At 42.5% G+C, this 17,260-nt stretch overlaps 1 protein-coding gene across 1 annotated transcript in view; it reads left to right on the forward strand.

The window, feature by feature from the left end:
• FCRLA (Fc receptor like A) overlaps nucleotides 1–17,132 on the forward strand; it is a 42,919-nt gene extending 25,787 nt beyond the window's left edge. The window contains exons 9-15 of the mRNA XM_067025411.1: nucleotides 3,577–3,663; nucleotides 10,566–10,705; nucleotides 14,182–14,196; nucleotides 14,422–14,619; nucleotides 14,940–15,206; nucleotides 15,679–15,963; nucleotides 16,805–17,132. Coding sequence (XP_066881512.1) covers nucleotides 3,577–3,663; nucleotides 10,566–10,705; nucleotides 14,182–14,196; nucleotides 14,422–14,619; nucleotides 14,940–15,206; nucleotides 15,679–15,963; nucleotides 16,805–17,106 — 1,294 coding nt within the window. The 3' untranslated portion in view covers nucleotides 17,107–17,132. The remainder of the gene's footprint in view (nucleotides 1–3,576; nucleotides 3,664–10,565; nucleotides 10,706–14,181; nucleotides 14,197–14,421; nucleotides 14,620–14,939; nucleotides 15,207–15,678; nucleotides 15,964–16,804) is intronic.
• The last annotated feature ends 128 nt before the right edge of the window (nucleotides 17,133–17,260 follow it).

Raw genomic sequence — 17,260 nt, forward strand, 5'->3', positions numbered from 1 at the left:
CACGCTTCAGTGAGAGAGCCTGTGTGCTGCAAACTACAGAGCCCATGTGCCCTGGAGCCTGCATGCCACAACTAGAGAGAAACCTGCGCCACAACAAAAGATCCGGCACACCTCAACGAAGACCCCACGTGCAGCAACTAATACCCGATGCAGCCAAAAGAATAAGGAAAATAAATAAATAAAATTTAAAAAATTGATAATCATCTGATTTTTCTTCTTTGGCCTGTTAATATAGTGAATTACACTGAAAAAATTTTTAAATATTTAAGCATCCTTACACCCCAGGAATAAATCCCACTTTGTAATGGTGTGTAATTCTTTTTTATATGTTGCTAAATCTATTTGCAGTGAATTCTCCAGTGAAACCATCTGGGCCTGGAGATTTCTTTTTGGGGAATTTTAAAGTTATGAATTCAATTTCCTTTATAATTATAGAGCTATTCAATTATCTATTCATTTTGGGTGAATTGTGGTAGCTTGTACATTTCAAGGAATTGTTTCATTTTATCTAAGTTGTCAGATTTATGTGTATAAAATTATTCGTAGTATTTAAAAATTTTCCTTCTGATATATTGCAAGTTCTGTAGTGATAGCCCCTGTTTCACCCAGATATTGGTAATTTGTGTCTTCTTTCCTTTTTTTGGTCAGTCTTGCTAGAGGTTTGTCCATTTCTTTTTAATCTTTTCAATAAACATCAACTTTCTGTATTTTTTTGTTTCACTGATTTTCTCTATCTTTTCTCTGTTCATTGTTTTCTGCTTTTCTCATTATTTCATTTCTTCTGTTTACTTTGGACTTATTTTGCTCTTCTTTCTCTAGGTTTTGAGGTGGGAGTTTAGATGATTGATTTGAGGTTTTTCTTTTTTTTAATATAGTGGTTCATGCTCTAAATTTCCCTCTCAGCAGTACTTTAACTGTGTCTTACAAATTTTGATACATTGTATTTTCATTTTCATTCAGTTCAATGTATTTTTAAATTTCCTTTGAGACTTCCTCTTTGACCCATGTATTATTTGGAAATATGTTGTTTACTTTCCAAGTGTTTAGAGATTTTTCTGTTCTTTTTCTGTTTGACTTCATTGTGTCTGGAGACCATGCTCTTTATGATTTCAATTCTTTCAAAAATTTTTTTTTTTGGCGGTACGCGGGCCTCTCACTGTTGTGGCCTCTCCCGTTGCAGAGCACAAGCTCTAGACGCGCAGGCTCAACGGCCATGGCTCATGGGCCTAGCCACTCCACGGCATGTGGGATCCTCCTAGACCTGGGCACGAACCCGTGTCCCCTGCATCGGCAGGCGGACTCTCAACCACTGCACCACCAGGGAAGCCCAATTCTTTCAAATTTATTGGGTTGTTTTTTTTGTTTTGTTTTTGCCCAGGATGTGACCCAGCTTGGTGTATATTCCATGGACACTTGAAAAGAAATGAGTGTTCCACTGTTACCAGGTGAAGTATTCTACAAATATTAGATCCTGTGGGTTGATGGTGTTGTTGAGTTCTTCCATATCCTTGTTGATTTTCTCTCTAGTTGGTTTATCGATTGTTGAAAGAGAGACATTGAAGCTTCCAACTGTAATTGTAGATTTGTCAAGTCCTCCTTCCATTCTATCACTTTTGCTTCACATATTTTACAGCTCTACTATTTGCTACATATTAATATAGGGTCGTTTTGGTGGATTGATCCTTTTATCATTATATAATGTCCCTGTCTGTCTCTGGTAATATCCTCTGCTCTGAAGTTTACTTTATCTGATGCTTTTGTGGTTAGGGTGGGGCCACATTTTCCCCTGTGATATTGCTGGAGTGGAGCATTCATTGTCTGAATGTGTTTGGTAATGCTAAGCTGGTCCTTCTCTAGTCATTTGTCTAGAGCGAACATACTTCTGCTGGGGCTTCGTTTTTTGGCTGTGCTATAGGTATTTCTGGGTCTCTGGTTTTCAACTCCAAATTTGAGATATAAAGCAAAGAGAAAACCCAGAGAACACACCACTGTGTCATTCTTCAGGTCCTAAAGTCTCTAGCTGTTCTACTTTCTTCTCCCCAATTTTTAAGAATCTTATTATATTATATGTAATGTCCAGGACTTTTATTTGTGTTTAGTAGGAGGAATAGGGAAAAGTGCCTTTTGCCCACATTCCCAGAAGATGTCTGAGGCGTTATATTTTTAATATGCATACTTAAACTTATATTTTCTATCAATATATAGAGTTAATCATAGGCTATATTTTCCTCCTGAACTTGTGGGGGAAAACTCCCAACCAAACTCTCCATAGGAAAAGTCTCTAGTTGGAGGAATTATGTGTGATTTTCCCTTTATTTCCTTTGTCTGTGTTTTCTACACTTTCTACAATTAGCATGTATCATTATAAATTATATTTGGAAGCTCGATGTTCTATGTGCCTTATATTACTATTGTGAAGTAAAACCCTATCCATTTCTACATCACTTCTACTGCAAAATAGAATTTTATAGGCCTTCTTTTTGCTTGTAGTGCTAAACAATTAAAACTGCAGGTTCTAATCTGAAAAATGCATCTTCATAACTAATAAAAGAAGTCTCAGAAAAAGATGTCCCCTCTCTCCTTGATCAACAGAGGGGGCATTATCCTTCTGCCTAATAAAGCTGGCTCAGAGAATCCAATTTGATACATTGTTAAACTGAAGACTTTGATAAGAATATCAGAAGATCTGAAATGCATAATTCTATTTGGTTATCTCATTTCATAATTTGTTACTTGGGCAATAATGCAATTGACATCTCTGTATTCCTGCACAGAATAAATACTTATAAAATTGCTCTGTCAAAGAAGAGGCAGTTGTTGACACTTGCACTTTCTCAGTCATGTGTCGGGGGAAGGAAGCCTATGGCTCTGCTAGATGGTCTCCTTAAACAAAGACATTGAGAGACTTATTACAATTAATTAACAAATTACATTAGTAAATCCATGTGGGGCTGAAAGCTGAAGGCTGTGCTCTGTGCTGACAGGCCCCAATAAAGCAGCAAAGAGAAGGCAGATAGACCATCATTTTGGGCACCAGCAAGAGCCTGCTTGCTTCTGTGACGTACCTCTTGCTGGCTCAGAATAACTCTGATTTGCTGAATCAATCTGCAGAGCCATCACAGAGAGAGTAAGGGACTTCCCTGGTGGTGCAGTGGTTAAGAATCCGCCTGCCAATTCAGAGGACACGGGTTCAAGCCCTGGTCTGGGAAGACCCCACATGCTGTGGAGCAACTAAGCCTGTGCGCCACCACTACTGAGCCTGTGCTCTAGAGCCGGTGAGCCACAACTACTGAAGCCCGCGCAACTAGAACCCATGTTCTGCAACAAGAGAAGCCACTGCAATGAGAAGCCTGTGCACCGCAACAAAGAGTAGGCCCTGCTCGCCACAACTATAGAAAGCCCACGTGCAGCAACAAGGACACAACGCAGCCAAAAATAAATAACAGAGTAAGAATAAATTCACACAGATATATTGTTTAATCCTCTGTGGTCCAAGAACCCCAAGCAGTTTCACTTTCTCAAGGAGAAAGAGCCCAGGGCACTATCCTCTGAAATAATTCTTTTATTTGCTGCCAGCAATCAGGTTAAAGGAATAGTTCCGAGCACTATCTTCCAGGAATATGTGAGTTTTCTTTATGAAAATGAGGTCCACCTGGCAACAGGGTGAGTTTCCTCATACTTCTAGTCTCTTGGAGGTAAGGAATTGGCTTTATTGGGGAACAGGGAACTGCTTCCTGGAAAAGAAACAATAGCGTGAGAGGTCTCGTGCATCGGGGAGCTCAGAGCATCTTTTTTTTGTGTGTGTGGTACGCGGGCCTCTCACTGCTGTGGCCTCTCCCGTTGCGGAGCACAGGCTCCGGACGCACAGGCTCAGCGGCCATGGCTCACGGGCCCAGCCGCTCCGCGGCATGTGGGATCTTCCTGGACCAGGGCACGAATCAGTGTCCCCTGCGTCGGCAGGCAGACTCTCAACCACTGTGCCACCAGGGAAGCCCTATGCCAATAAATTTGATAACTTAGACAAAATGGACAAATTCCTGGATGTACAAAAACTGTCCAAGTTTATTCAAGGAGAAATAGATAACCTCAATAGCCCTATATCTATTAAAGAAATTGAAATTATTATCAAAACTTTCCCACATAAAAACCTCGAGTTTAAGATGGTTTCATTGGTGAATTTTCACAAACATTTAAAATAAATAATACTAATTTTACACAAAGTCTTCCAGAAAATAAGAGGAAAGGACACTTCTCAACTCAGACATCCAGGCAAAGACATTATAAGAAAAGAAACCTAGAGACCAATATTTCTCATGACCATAGATGCAAAAAATGTTACATCAAATTTTAGCAAGCCCAACAGTATAAAAAAGGACAGGATATCTTACCAATGCAAGGTTGGTTTTATATTTGAAAAGCAATTAATGTAATTCACTGTATTAATAGAGCAAAGAAAATCATTTCAATAGATGCAGAAAAAGCATTTGATAGAATTCAACACCATTAATTGTTTTTTAAAAATATTAAGTGGGAACAGAAGGAAACTTCCTTAACCTGATAAAGGACATATATAAAAAGTTTACATCTATCGTCATTAATAGTGAAAGACTGCATCCTTTCTCCCCAAGATCGGAAACAAGGAGAAGATGTCTGCTCTTACTACTCTGATTCAGCATAGTCCTGGAAGTTCTAGCTAGTGAAATAAGGCAATAAAAGAAAAAATTTAAATGCACAGATGGAAAGGAAGAAATAAAATTTTCAGTATTTGAAAATGACCCAATGGTCTATGTAGAAAATCCCAAAGAATCTATATTTTAAAACTCCTATAACTAATGAGTGAGTTCAGCAAGGTTACAAAGTCAATACAAAAAACCGTTTAAGTATTTCTATATACCAACAATGAACAATCAGAAATTTATTATTATTATTATTATTTATTTATTTATTTTTTGTGGTACGCGGGCCTCTCACTGTTGTGGCCTCTCCCATTGCGGAGCGCAGGCTCCGGACGCGCAGGCTCAGCGGCCATGGCTCACGGGCCCAGCCGCTCTGCGGCATGTGGGATCTTCCTGGACCGGGGCACGAACCCGTGTCCCCTGCATCGGCAGGCGGATTCTCAACCACTGCGCCACCAGGGAAGCCCCAGAAATTTATTTTTTGAAGTACCATTTACAATAGCATGAAGAATATGTCATATTTAGGGATACATTTGACAAAAGATGTGCAAGATATATATATATATATATATATATATATATAGTAAAAACTGCTAAGAGGAATTCAGGAAGATTTAAATGGGGAGCATGCTGTGTTCGTGGATCAGAAGACTTGGAATTGTTAAGATGTCAATTCTCTCCAAATTGATCTATAGAATCAAAGTCCTAGCAGGCTTTTTTTAAGAAATAAATTTATTTTTGGCTACGTTGGGACTTCGTTGCTGCGCGCAGGCTTTCTGTAGTTGCCGTGAGCAGGGGCTACTCTTCGTTGCGGTGCATGGGCCTCTCATTGCGGTGGCTTCTCTTGTTGCAGAGCACGGGCTCTGGGCGCGTGGGCTTCAGTAGTTGTGGCTCGTGGGCCCAGTAGTTGTGGCTCATGGGCTTAGTTGCTCTGCGGCATGTGGGATTCCTGGACCAGGGCTCAAACCTGCATTCCCTGTGTTGGCTGGTGGATTCTTAACCACTGCGCCACCAGGGAAGTCCCCCCGCCCCCACTTTTTTTTTTTAATTGACATGCTGTTTTTAAATTTTATATGGAAGTGCAACAATGTATGGAAATGCAAAATTTATATGCAATAGCTTTTGAAAGTTTGAAAAAAAGAACAAAGTTAAAGAGAGTGCAGACATACCATCACAAACATACAGCCGATTTATTTTTGATAAAGATGCCAAGGCAATTCAATGAGGAAAGTATAATCTTTTCAACAATGGGGCTGGAACAATTGATAGCCATATCTAAAAATTAAACCTCAACCCTCATTTCACACTATAAATAAAAAATTTACTTAAAAGGGATCCTATATCTAAATGTAAGCACTAAGCCTATAAAACTAGAAGAAAACAGCAAAAAATCTTAGTGACCTTAGGTTTGGCAGAGATTTATTAAATGATTAAAAAACTATATATAAAAGAAAAAAATTATTCTATAAAAGAGAAACTGATAAATTGGACTTTATAAAAATTTTAAATGTCTGCTTTTCAAAAGACAATGAGTGGTGATCGTTTGGTAGCACATAGAAATAACAACTCAGTATGTTGTGCACCTGGAACTAACATAGTGTTGTAGGTCAATTATACTTCAATAATAAATTTTTTAAAAAGAAAAAGAAAAAAGAAAAGAAATACTGGACCTCACACACACAAACCCCACAAACACACATACACAAATTATTTGGATGATACCCCTCCGAAAAGAAAGACAATGATTAGAAAACAAAATGACAAGTCAGATTGGGAGAAAATATTTCTAAAACATATTGCCTGACGAAGGACATATATCTAGAATAAAAAAAGTCCAAACTCTTACAACTCAATAATAAGAAAACAAACAACCCAACTTTAAAACATGGGCAAAAGATTGTAATTAATGTTTCATTAAAGAATATATACAGTTAGACAGGAAAAAAAGAGAATATGTACAGTTAGTAACTACATGAAAAGATGCTCTGCATCATTAGTACATGGATGTTTACAGCAGCTTTATTAATAATTGCCAATCCTTGGAAGCAACAAAGATGTCCTTCAGTAGGTGAATGGAAAAATAAACTGTGGTATATCTAAACAGTGGAATCTTTTTTTTAAAGCTTTATTTATTAAAATTAATTATTTTATTTATTTTTGGCTGTGTCCGGTCTTAGTTGCGGCACATGGAGTCTTTGTGGAGGGAAGCATGCGGGATCTTTCATTGAGGCGCGCTGGCTCTTCGTTGTGGCGCGTGGGTTTCTCTCTAGTTGTGTCGTGCGGGTTTTCTTTTCTCTAGTTGTGGTGTGCAGGCTCCAGAGCGGGTGGGCTCCATAGTTTGCTGCACACGGGCTCTAGTTGAGGCGAGTGAGCTCAGTGGTTGTGGCGCGCGGGCTTAATTTCCCTGCAGCATGCAGGATCTTAGTTCCCTGACCAGGGATCGGACCTGTGTCCCCTGCATTGTAAGGCGGATTCTTTACCACTGGACCACCAGGGAAGTCCCTGGAATCTTATTTCGGGCTGAAAAGAAATCAGCTATCAAGCCACGAAAAGAAATGGAGGAAACAAGTGCATATTGCTAAGTGAAAGAAGCCAATCTGAAAGGGCTACACAGTGTATGATTTCAACTATATGGCATTCTGGAAGAGGCAAAACTGTGGAGACAGTAAAAAGATTAGTGGTTTCCAGGGGTTGGGGAAGTAGATGGATGAATAGGCAGAGCACAGAGGATTTGTAGGGCAGTGAAAATACTCTATAGATACTATAATTATGGATACATTTGTCTAAACCCATAGAATGTACAACCCCAAGAATGCACCCTAATGTAAACTGTGGACTTTGGGTGATTATGATGTACTAGGTTTATCAGTTTTAACAGAGGTACCAATTCTGGTGGGAGCTGGCAATAAAGAGGGAGGCTGTGTGTATGTGCAGGCAGGAGGGATGTGGGAACTCTCTGTACCTTCCCCTCAGTTTTGCGGTGAATCTAAAACTACTCTTAAAAAATAGTTTTCAGGGGCTTCCCTGGTGGCGCAGTGGTTGAGAATCCACCTGCCGATGCAGGGGACATGGGTTCGTGCCCCGGTCCGGGAGGATCCCACATGCCGCAGAGCAGCTGGGCCTGTGAGCCATGACCACTGAGCCTGTGCATCCGGAGCCTGTGCTCCACAACAGGAGAGGCCACAACAGTGAGAGGCCCGCGTACAAATAGTTTGCAAACATGAAGCACACACACATCTGACCTGAAGTGTGCCAGAAAAGGAATTAAGAACTTTTTGTCCCCGCCAAAAGGCTAATAAAGAAATTCACAGAAAAAAGAGAAGAAAGTAAGTTTCAGAATAGATACAATATTATTCAATTTACTAAAGTTTATAGTGCAAAATTATATTTATTACAACTGTAAAATAAAGGGAGTGATACTTTGCTGTACACCAGAAAATGAACATAACATTGTAAATCAACTATACTTCAATTTTAAAAATAAATAAATAAAATTTAAAAATCAAAAATAAATAAAATAAAAATAAAATAAAGAGAGTGATAAATGCAAGATCAGGATTGTGGTTGATTGTCACAGGGAAGGAAGAGGATGAAATCAGAAGAGACCCACACAGTACTTCAAGGATAATGGTAATACTCTATTTCCTCAACTGGGCAAGGGTGCAAAAGTCTGCATTGCATCATTATTCTTTATACCTTCACATCTTTTATAAATATCTTTTATCTACCCAATTAAAAATAAAGAAAAAATAAACATCAGCCAACTTGTGACAAGCCAGGAGCAGTTGAGGATGATATCAAAGGTCTAATTGGTATTGGGATGGGATGAGGACAGGGACTTGCCCCATTGCCCTGTGAAAATTCTGGGGTGATCTTGATGGCAGAACTAACTCAAGAAACTGAGGTTGGACTCCATAAGCATGTAACAGACCCAATGTTGCTCTTTTTCAAGTGAATCACACCTGTTCCAAGTAGCTCATGGATCAGGCTTCAAGTGAGTAAAATTTTCTAGAGGCTTAGTAGAAATTTCAGTGTAAAGAACATGATAGTTTCATCCCATATGTTCAGAGACCTTCTTGCTTTCCATTTTGACAGTAGGATCCTGTGAGAGTTGATGCAGACGGTATGTATAGATGAGAGCCTCTATTCAGGTACGACTCAATGGTAAGGACAGTTAAGGAGAAGGGGTGGCATGAGAAGGAAAAGATTTTTGGGGTTAGTTTGCAAGCCCCTTAAAGACCTAATTCTGAGAGTCTATATTTTAGGGAGTGCTAGGAGTGGAGGTCCATCTAAACACATTTCATTTTCTTAATTTTCATTAGGTCTGGCTCAGACTTCTCTTCCTCTTCTGAGGCTGCTGGTTCTTTCACATCACATCACATCACCTGCAAGGCTTACTGCCTCACTGCCTCCCCCAACACCCATATTCACCCCCTACTCTCACCAGATTCCCTGGGGCCACCTGCACAAAAACATTTGTCTCAGATAATGGAAAATTTATTCTAAATTCTTATTTTAGATTGAGAAGTCTCCGCTCTCTCATGCCTCCTTTGCTAATATGTCTGTTCTGACGTGTGGTTTTTGCACAGTTGAAGGGTCATGCTGGCCCTCCTTCTGCCTTCAGGCAGGACTGCCTTCCCCCATTTCTGATGGCTCATTTCATTCCCAAGTAACCAGCTGAAGGCCTGGTGGGTGTTATGATGCGGAAGGGAGAGGAGTGTGGTCCCTGTGGAAAAAGGCATGGGCCCTGACATTGAGGAGACCTCAGTCAAACAGCAAATGTTCAGAGGCAGGGACAATGGTTCCCATAAGGCACCCTGGAACTGAAGAGAGATGCTGTGGCCTCCATATTGCCCCTATTCCTGACCCTCCTCAGGTTTCTCAAGCTATCGGATGCCTTCTGTCTCTAATTTCTTCAGTATCAGTGGTTTGTACTTCGGCCATGCACCTGAGGCCTGGGCTTACTGCTAGGTCCTCTGGAAATTGACTTTCTTTCCCCCCCCCCCCCCTCTGCTCTTTCCCAGGGGACTCTCTCTGCCTTGTACTCAGATTTCCACTGAGACTGAATAGCCTTAGTCATACTGTAGAAACAGAGAGTTGAGGCATGAGTCTAGAAATATTTATGTACAAATTCGTGTGGGCTTTGGATGGTAGGATTATACCAGGGGACTAATCTGATATCTAATTTGGTGCCATTTCCAATCTTCTTCCCCGTTCTGTCCTGCTCCAGTCTGGTTACTAGAAACATGTAAGGCTTGGAGCAGGACAGGGCAGGACACTTGAATTCTCACCATTGCTCTCCCTGTGACTTTCTGGGTAGGCTTCAAGCAATTTCCTGCCTCCTGTCCCCAGTTATTTCATCAGTGAAATGGATGATTGTTGTACTGACCTTTCCCAGAGTTTGTGAAGGCTGGTGGGATATCAGACAACTGTGTGCTTCGGAAGGTCTCTGAACTCTATGGGGGAATTTTTGAACAATTGAGAGGGCTATGATTTCATCCACAACCCTAAGGGTGCTGTTGATGCTGGAACCAACCTGGTCAATCTGAAGGATGAAAGCTGATTGCAAAGTTGAAAATAGGCCCCAGGGACTTCCCTGGTGGTCCAGTGGTTAAGAATCCTCCTTCCAATGCAGGGGATGCAGGGTCTGTTCCCTGGTGGGGGAACTAAGATTCCCCATGCCTCGGGGCAACTAAGCCCATGCGCCACAACTACTGAGCCCACGCACTCTGGAGACTGCGCACTACAACTAGAGAGAAGCCCGTGCAGCACAACTGAGACCCGACACAGCCAAAAATAAATAAATAAATAAATAAATAAATTTTAAAAATAGATCCCATATGAAAAGAAATCAGACAGTTAGATTTACTTCCTCTTTTCTAATTTGAGAGGTATCGTGTTGAAGAAAATCAGTGTGTTAGAAGCTGCAGGAGACCTAAACACAGTCACCATGAAGCTGGGCTGTGTCCTCATGGCTGGGGCCTTCTACTTTTCTCCTGTTATGCTCTGGGCAGCCCAGATGCTACTGGGTAAGTAAAATCTTTGAATGTGTGGAAATGGAGATATTCCTGACTTTGGGGAAAAGACCCAAAGGAAAGAAGCATGGACTAACTTCAGCCCTCCAAAGAAGCCGTGTTCAGGTGGGATAAGAAGGATAGTATAAGAAAGTTTGGTGTGCAGGACTGAATGTCTCTTTCTGAATATAAAAATCTTCAAACTTTTTCCATCCTAAAAGTCCCCTTGACTATGATGTCTTCTTTAGTTACAATCTCAGTTCTTTTCTTCCTTTTCTCAGATAAATTTCTTGAAAGAGTAGTCTGAACTTGCTTTCTCCACTTCCCCACTTTTCATTCACTCCTCAATGCTTGCAGTCTGGCTTCCACTGGAATCAGTTTTGGTCAGGGTGCTATGACCTTTTTATTGACACTGCACATTTAAAAAATCTTATCCTGCTGGACTTCTCTGTATTGGGCACTGTTGATCACTTATTCTTCCTCAGCAATCTCTACTCCCCTGGCTTCTCCCTGTACTCCATGTATCTCTCTTGGTCCCTTTGGTGGCTTCTCTTCTCTTTCTCTTTTTAAAAAATTTTTAAATTTTTATTTATTTATTTTAAATTAATTAATTTATTAAAAAAATTTTTTTTGGCTGCATTGGGTCTTCGTTGCTGCGCATGGGCTTTCTCTAGTTGTGACGAGCGGGGGTTACTCTTCATTCTGGCGCATGGGCTTCTCATTGCGGTGGCTTCTCTTGTTGTGAAGTGTGGGCTCTAGGTGCATGGGCTTCAGTAGTTGTGGTATTCAGGCTCAGTAGTTGTGGCTCGTTGGTCTAGACTGCAGGCTCAGTAGTTGTGGCGCACAGGCTTCGTTGCTCTGCGGCATGTGGGATCTTCCCGGACTAGGGCTTGAACCCATGTCCCTTGCATTGGCAGGCGGATTCTTGACCACTGCACCACGAGGGAAGTCCCTCTTTCTTTTAAAGACTGGTGTTTTCTACAGTTGCATCCTTGCCTCCCTACTTTTTAATTTACAGTCTCCTTGGTGAGCTATTTGTCTGTATAATTTTTACCACTACAACTCTATAATTAAGAGTTCTAAATTATATCTCCAGCCCTAATCATGCTTTTGAGTTTCACATTCAAACATCAAGCTTTGCACAAGACATAGCTACCTGTATGTTTCAAGGTATCTCAGCACAATATGACCGGAGCTCTGTTCTCTTGGTCCCTCCCTCTCCTAATTTCATCTTTTTTTGTTTTTTTTGGCTGTGCTGCACTGCTTGCGGGCTTGTGGGATCTCAGCTCCCTGACCAGGGATTGAACTCCGGGCCATGGCAGTGAAAACCCAGAATCCTAACCACTAGGCCACAAGGGAATTTTCCTAATTCCATCTTTCACTATTTCTGATCTCAGTTAATGGTATCCACCCAGATATCCTGGTCAAAAACTTGGGAGACAACCTAGATTCCTCCTTCTCCTTCATCCTCTACACATGATTAATTATCAAGTTTGGCAATGTCTACCTTCTAAGTTGGTCTTAGAGCCAGTCTCTTCCCTGAAACATAACTAACGGTATCCTAGGACAAGCCCTCATCATTTCTGTCTTGGGCTAGTCCAACAACTTCCTAACTAATCTTCATATCTCAGCCTTGTGTCCTTGAAATAAATTCTGCACTCTGCAGCCAGAGTGATTTCTAAAATTCAAGTCTGCTAGCCTAAGCTCCTTATCATGGCATTAAGGGTCCACCATAACTTGGCCTCTTTTAAAGCTTTTCAGCCTCTTCTCTCACCCTTTGAGCCTTGCAATTTACTCTCTAATAAATCCCAACTTTCTTATATTCATATACCAGACTCTTACCTATCTCCAAAATTTTGCTCATACTGCTACCTCTGCCTGAAATGAGCTCTCCTCATTGTTCCCTAGTCCTCTCTCACTTACAAACTTCTGGGCATCCCTAAAGACTCGGCTTAGGTGGCATCTTTACCAGGAACTCTTCCTTGAACCCTCCTCTCTGCTTTGATGGCTGCCTGTGATAATTCTTTCATATTACTTTCTTCCTCGTGCTGAAACAATCTCTTCACATGCCTGTGCATCCACTGAACTGAGAGTTATTTGTAGGCAGGGACAATGCCTTTTTGTTTGTTTTTTAACTTTCTCTTATTTATCTTTGAATTCTCAGCACCTGCTTTATGCCTGCACAATAGTTGTTTTATTGAATTGTTTTATTGAACTCATAGAGACAGGACTGGGTGACTGTATTAAGATACAGCAGTGGTATTGTTGTGAGAACTCTAGACATGGAATCATATGCTTTGTTTTCAAGACCCTCTTCTTTTATTTACCAGCTCTATGCCACTTTGAAAAAGTCACTTCTCATATTTCTGAATTTGGTTTTCCTATCCATAAAATGAGAATAATAATAACTACCACATAGTTTATTGAGTGAAAGTGCCTGATAGCCCAACAGTATTTTATTTTAGAAAAAAGACGGGAGGCTGAGTCTAGTTGAGTGACAGTGGAGGAACTGAAAATGGGTAGCAGAGTGGTGAAGGGAGCTGAGAGAGGATCTAAAGAAAGCACTTGGTACTGATGTAATGAGAATTAGGAAGTAGAGAAGGGCCTTGCTAAGGGAAGTTACAAGGTCAAAGAAGAGTCCTGGGCCTTTGGAAGTGAAAGGGAACAAAAGCAAGTAGAATAGGAAAGGACAGAGTGAAGAACTGAGTACATGTTAATGACCATGGAGCCAGAAGGGGAGGAGAGGCATTAAAAGGGACAAGAAGTAGTCATGGAGATGGGAGAAATTTACCTTGCCTTGGTCAACCATGGAACTAAGAGATGGGTTGAGGAGACATGTGGTGAGAAATCTGTAACTCTATTCAACCCCAAGCAAAGAAAGAATCGTTCCATACTTACCAGTACAGACTGGGAGTAGAGGTTCAGGTGTAGAGAGAAAGACACAGGATGGACTGTACCATTGCCAGGGAAAGTTCAAGGGACAGAGGACATTAAGTTAGAGATGGCTGAAAAAGGAAGACCTGAAAGGGGGAGCAAGGAAGAAGATACTAAAAGCTAGTTTGTAGATAACATATTCAAGGATGAAGAACCAAGTGAATTTGGGGAAATGAAAATTTGGAAGAAAGCCCCCAAGGATGGTCTGAAGACTAAAGTAGATCACATCTGAACAATGAAGTAAAAAGAATACTGATTTTGGACTCAGACATACCTGAGTTTCTTGCTCCGCTCCCTACTCTCTTTTTAAATTTGGGGTAAATGAATTGACTTTTCTAAACCTGTTTCATTTAAGATTTATAAAATGGGAGTGAAATCACATACCTAGAAATCTTGCAAGATTTGTGTGATAAGGTGTGAACATGCCTGGCAGTGTCTGGTATGTGGTAAGCACCCAACAAATGTTAGAATCTGATCATCTCCCTTTCCCTCCTGTCCTGTGTCTGCCTGCTCTGGGGTCCTCATTGTCTTTGGCCTCTGGTTTCCTGCACCTGCAGCTGGATGTCATGTTGGTGAGTTCACCATTCTCTCCCCTGCACCCCTTCTTCAAACCACAGTCCATTCACTGACAGCACCTGGAAGCCAGTGAATCAAGTCAGCTGTATCCCTCTGAGAGATCCATATGGATCTCTTGGAAAAAATGTTTTGATGTCTTCCTATTCTACTCTAAAAAATATAATTCCCTGAGGAGAGGGAGGAACACTTGAGGAAAGCAATTTCCTGTCCTCTTTCTCCAGTCACAGCATCATTTTCTGGTTCTTCTCGGACCATGCCCTCCTCAGCTGCCAGTTTTGAGGCGCTCCAGTGCGAAGGACCTGTCAGCACCCAGGAGAGCAGCTGCCACACTGGGGATGACTTGACGGACCCAAGGGAAGTCGACTTCCAGGTCAAGGGCTACACTTTCAGTGAACCCTTCCATCTGATTGTGTCCTACGGTGAGGTCCCAGGAAGGACTGACCAGTGCAGGCCAGGTCTTTCTCCCATTCCCCAAAGTTCTCCTTTCAGCCCCACAGCCCACTCAGGAAGGTGCCCCCTGAAACTGGCCATGGGATGAGATATCATCTGCCCCATCTTCAGCGCAAGAAGCCAGGGTGCCCTCTGTGCTAGGCCCTAGAGAAGTTGTTCCATACTCCCAACCAGTGGTGAAAGTTACCTGGCCCATCAGAGAAAGATTAGAGGGGTCTGTTGTGGGCAGCACTGAGGGAGCTCCCAAGGAAGGCAGTGAGTCACACTCAGCTCTTGTTTTGGACCGCAGACTGGCTGATCCTCCAAAGTCCAGCCTGGCCTATATTTGAAGGAGACCCTCTGGTTCTGCTCTGCCAGGCCTGGCAAGACTGGCCACTGACCCAGGTCACCTTTTACCAAGATGGCTCAGCCCTGGGTCCCCCTGGACCTAACAAGGAATTCTCCATCGCCGTGGTGCAAAAGGCAGACAGTGGACACTACCACTGCAGTGCTATCTTCAGGAGCCCTGGTCCTGGGAGCCCAGAAACGGCATCTCCCGTGGCTATCACAGTTCAAGGTAAGAGCTAGAGGCAGTGTCATTGTGGCAGAGGCAACTGGGGAGAGACAGAAGGACCAAAAATGTCTTTCATTGGAGATGGTAAGGTCACTGAAGCGTTAAGGAGTAGGTTGCTGGCAAATGTCCAAGTTGGGCTTCAAAAGGGGTAGCAATGCTAAGATGACTTTTCAAGTCATTTAGCCCAACTCCAAGTTCAGCATGTTTCCTGCTGCTTTGTCCTACAGTTCTATGCTTCCCAGTGTTCACTGACTGGACATCTGGATTACGGTCAGATTTGCCCATCTCTAGATCTTTTCTAGTCCTGTCTATTGAAGAGAGATAGGACTTGAAAGGTTCAAATGGAACTTTTCTAAGAGAACTCCTTCCCGATAGAAATAGGGGAAGGAAAGTGTGACTGGGGTTCTTTGCCTGTCATGGGTCCACCTGAATGTAGGATGGCTGAGCTCTTCTTTCTCACCTATCTCTCCCCCAGAACTGTTTCGAGCCCCGGTTCTCAGAGCCACACCCTCAGCTGAACCCCAAGAGGGAAGCCCAGTAACCCTGAGCTGTCAGACAAAGCTGCCCCTGCAGAGGTCAGGTGCCCGCCTCCTCTTTTCCTTCTACAAGGACAGCAGGACAGTGCGCAGCAGGGGCCCTTCCTCAAAATTCGAGATCCCCACTGCTTCAGAGGCACACTCTGGGTCCTACTGGTGTGAAGCAGCCACTGAGGACAACCAAGTTTGGAAACAGAGCCCCAAGCTGGAGATCAGGGTGCAGGGTGAGTTCATGTGTATATGTCTGGTGTGTGTGAAAAGGCCGGGGTGGGTGGGGGGGAATAGGACAATTGGGTTTTTGAGCTAAGGTTCAGTGTAAGCAGGTTAAGAAAGGACACATGGGAGGCAGGAACAATAAGCCAGAGTCCCTAGTGATGGAAGAAAGCACAAATAGGAAACTTTTCCCTCAGACTGTGGTGTATATCTCATCAAACAAAGACCTGAGCCAACTCCACAGCTGCTTCCCCATAGACTTTACACTCCCTACATGACCTCTGGGTATTTGTAGAAATATAGTATCTAGTGTGAGGATGAAGTAGTCTGGAGTTTCTATTCAATTCTGGGAGTCCCCATTAAGAAGGCTGCATTTGACCTGAAATATACCCAGAGGAGGTGTCCAGGGTAGTGAGGGCGCTTGAGTCATGTCATAAGGAAAATAATGGGAGGAATGGGAGATGCTCATTCTGAAGAGGAGGTGACTCGAGGGGCCAGCAGAGGTGTCCTCAAAACACTGAAGGCTGGCCCAAGGATAAGGAGTTACACTAATGTCATATACAATAAGAGGCTGACCTAGGGCCAGTTACCACATGCATGTTGCAAGGAATTAGACTGAAAGAGGAAGAATTGGCTAATATCCATAGCCCTCTAATGATGAGGCCTCATTCTGCAAGATTTTCAAGCAGTAGTAACTATGCGTCAGTTCAAATTTGGGCCAGAGCCCTCAAGATTTTGTTGCCATTGGGCCCCACAGCTATTTTCAGAGAATAAGAAAGACTGACCAGGAATATGAGGGTAGGGCCAGAGTCAGACTTCACTCTTGTCTGTGTCTCCTATCCCATAATCCAGGTCCCTCCAGCTCTGCTGCACCCCCCACCTTGAATCCAGCTCCTCAGAAATCAGCTGCTCCAGAAACCACTTCTACAGAGCCCCCTGGGCCTCTGCCTCCACTGCCCACCCCTTCTTCTAAGGATCTGGGCTCCTCTTCTCCTCTGCAGTTCCCAGATCCCCATCTGCATCACCAGATGAATGTTCTCCTCAAACAAATGCAGGATATGAGGGTCATCCTTGGTCACCTGGTCATGGAGCTGAGGGACTTGTCTGGCCACCTGAAGCTTGAGACCACAAAGGGTCCTGCCAAGTATGAGTAAACAATTCACTTGCCATGTTGCTCAACTACCCCCAATAAATCCAACTCTTTCTATTTTTCCTCTTTCTGTTCCATACTTAAGCATAAGTAGTCTTACAAGTTGCCCAGTGTTTTGTTAGAGTAACAGGGATAGGTGAGTATAAATAAATGTGTAC

The sequence above is a fragment of the Kogia breviceps genome, chromosome 1 (assembly GCF_026419965.1).
Source record: "Kogia breviceps isolate mKogBre1 chromosome 1, mKogBre1 haplotype 1, whole genome shotgun sequence".
Lineage (NCBI taxonomy): Eukaryota > Metazoa > Chordata > Mammalia > Artiodactyla > Physeteridae > Kogia > Kogia breviceps.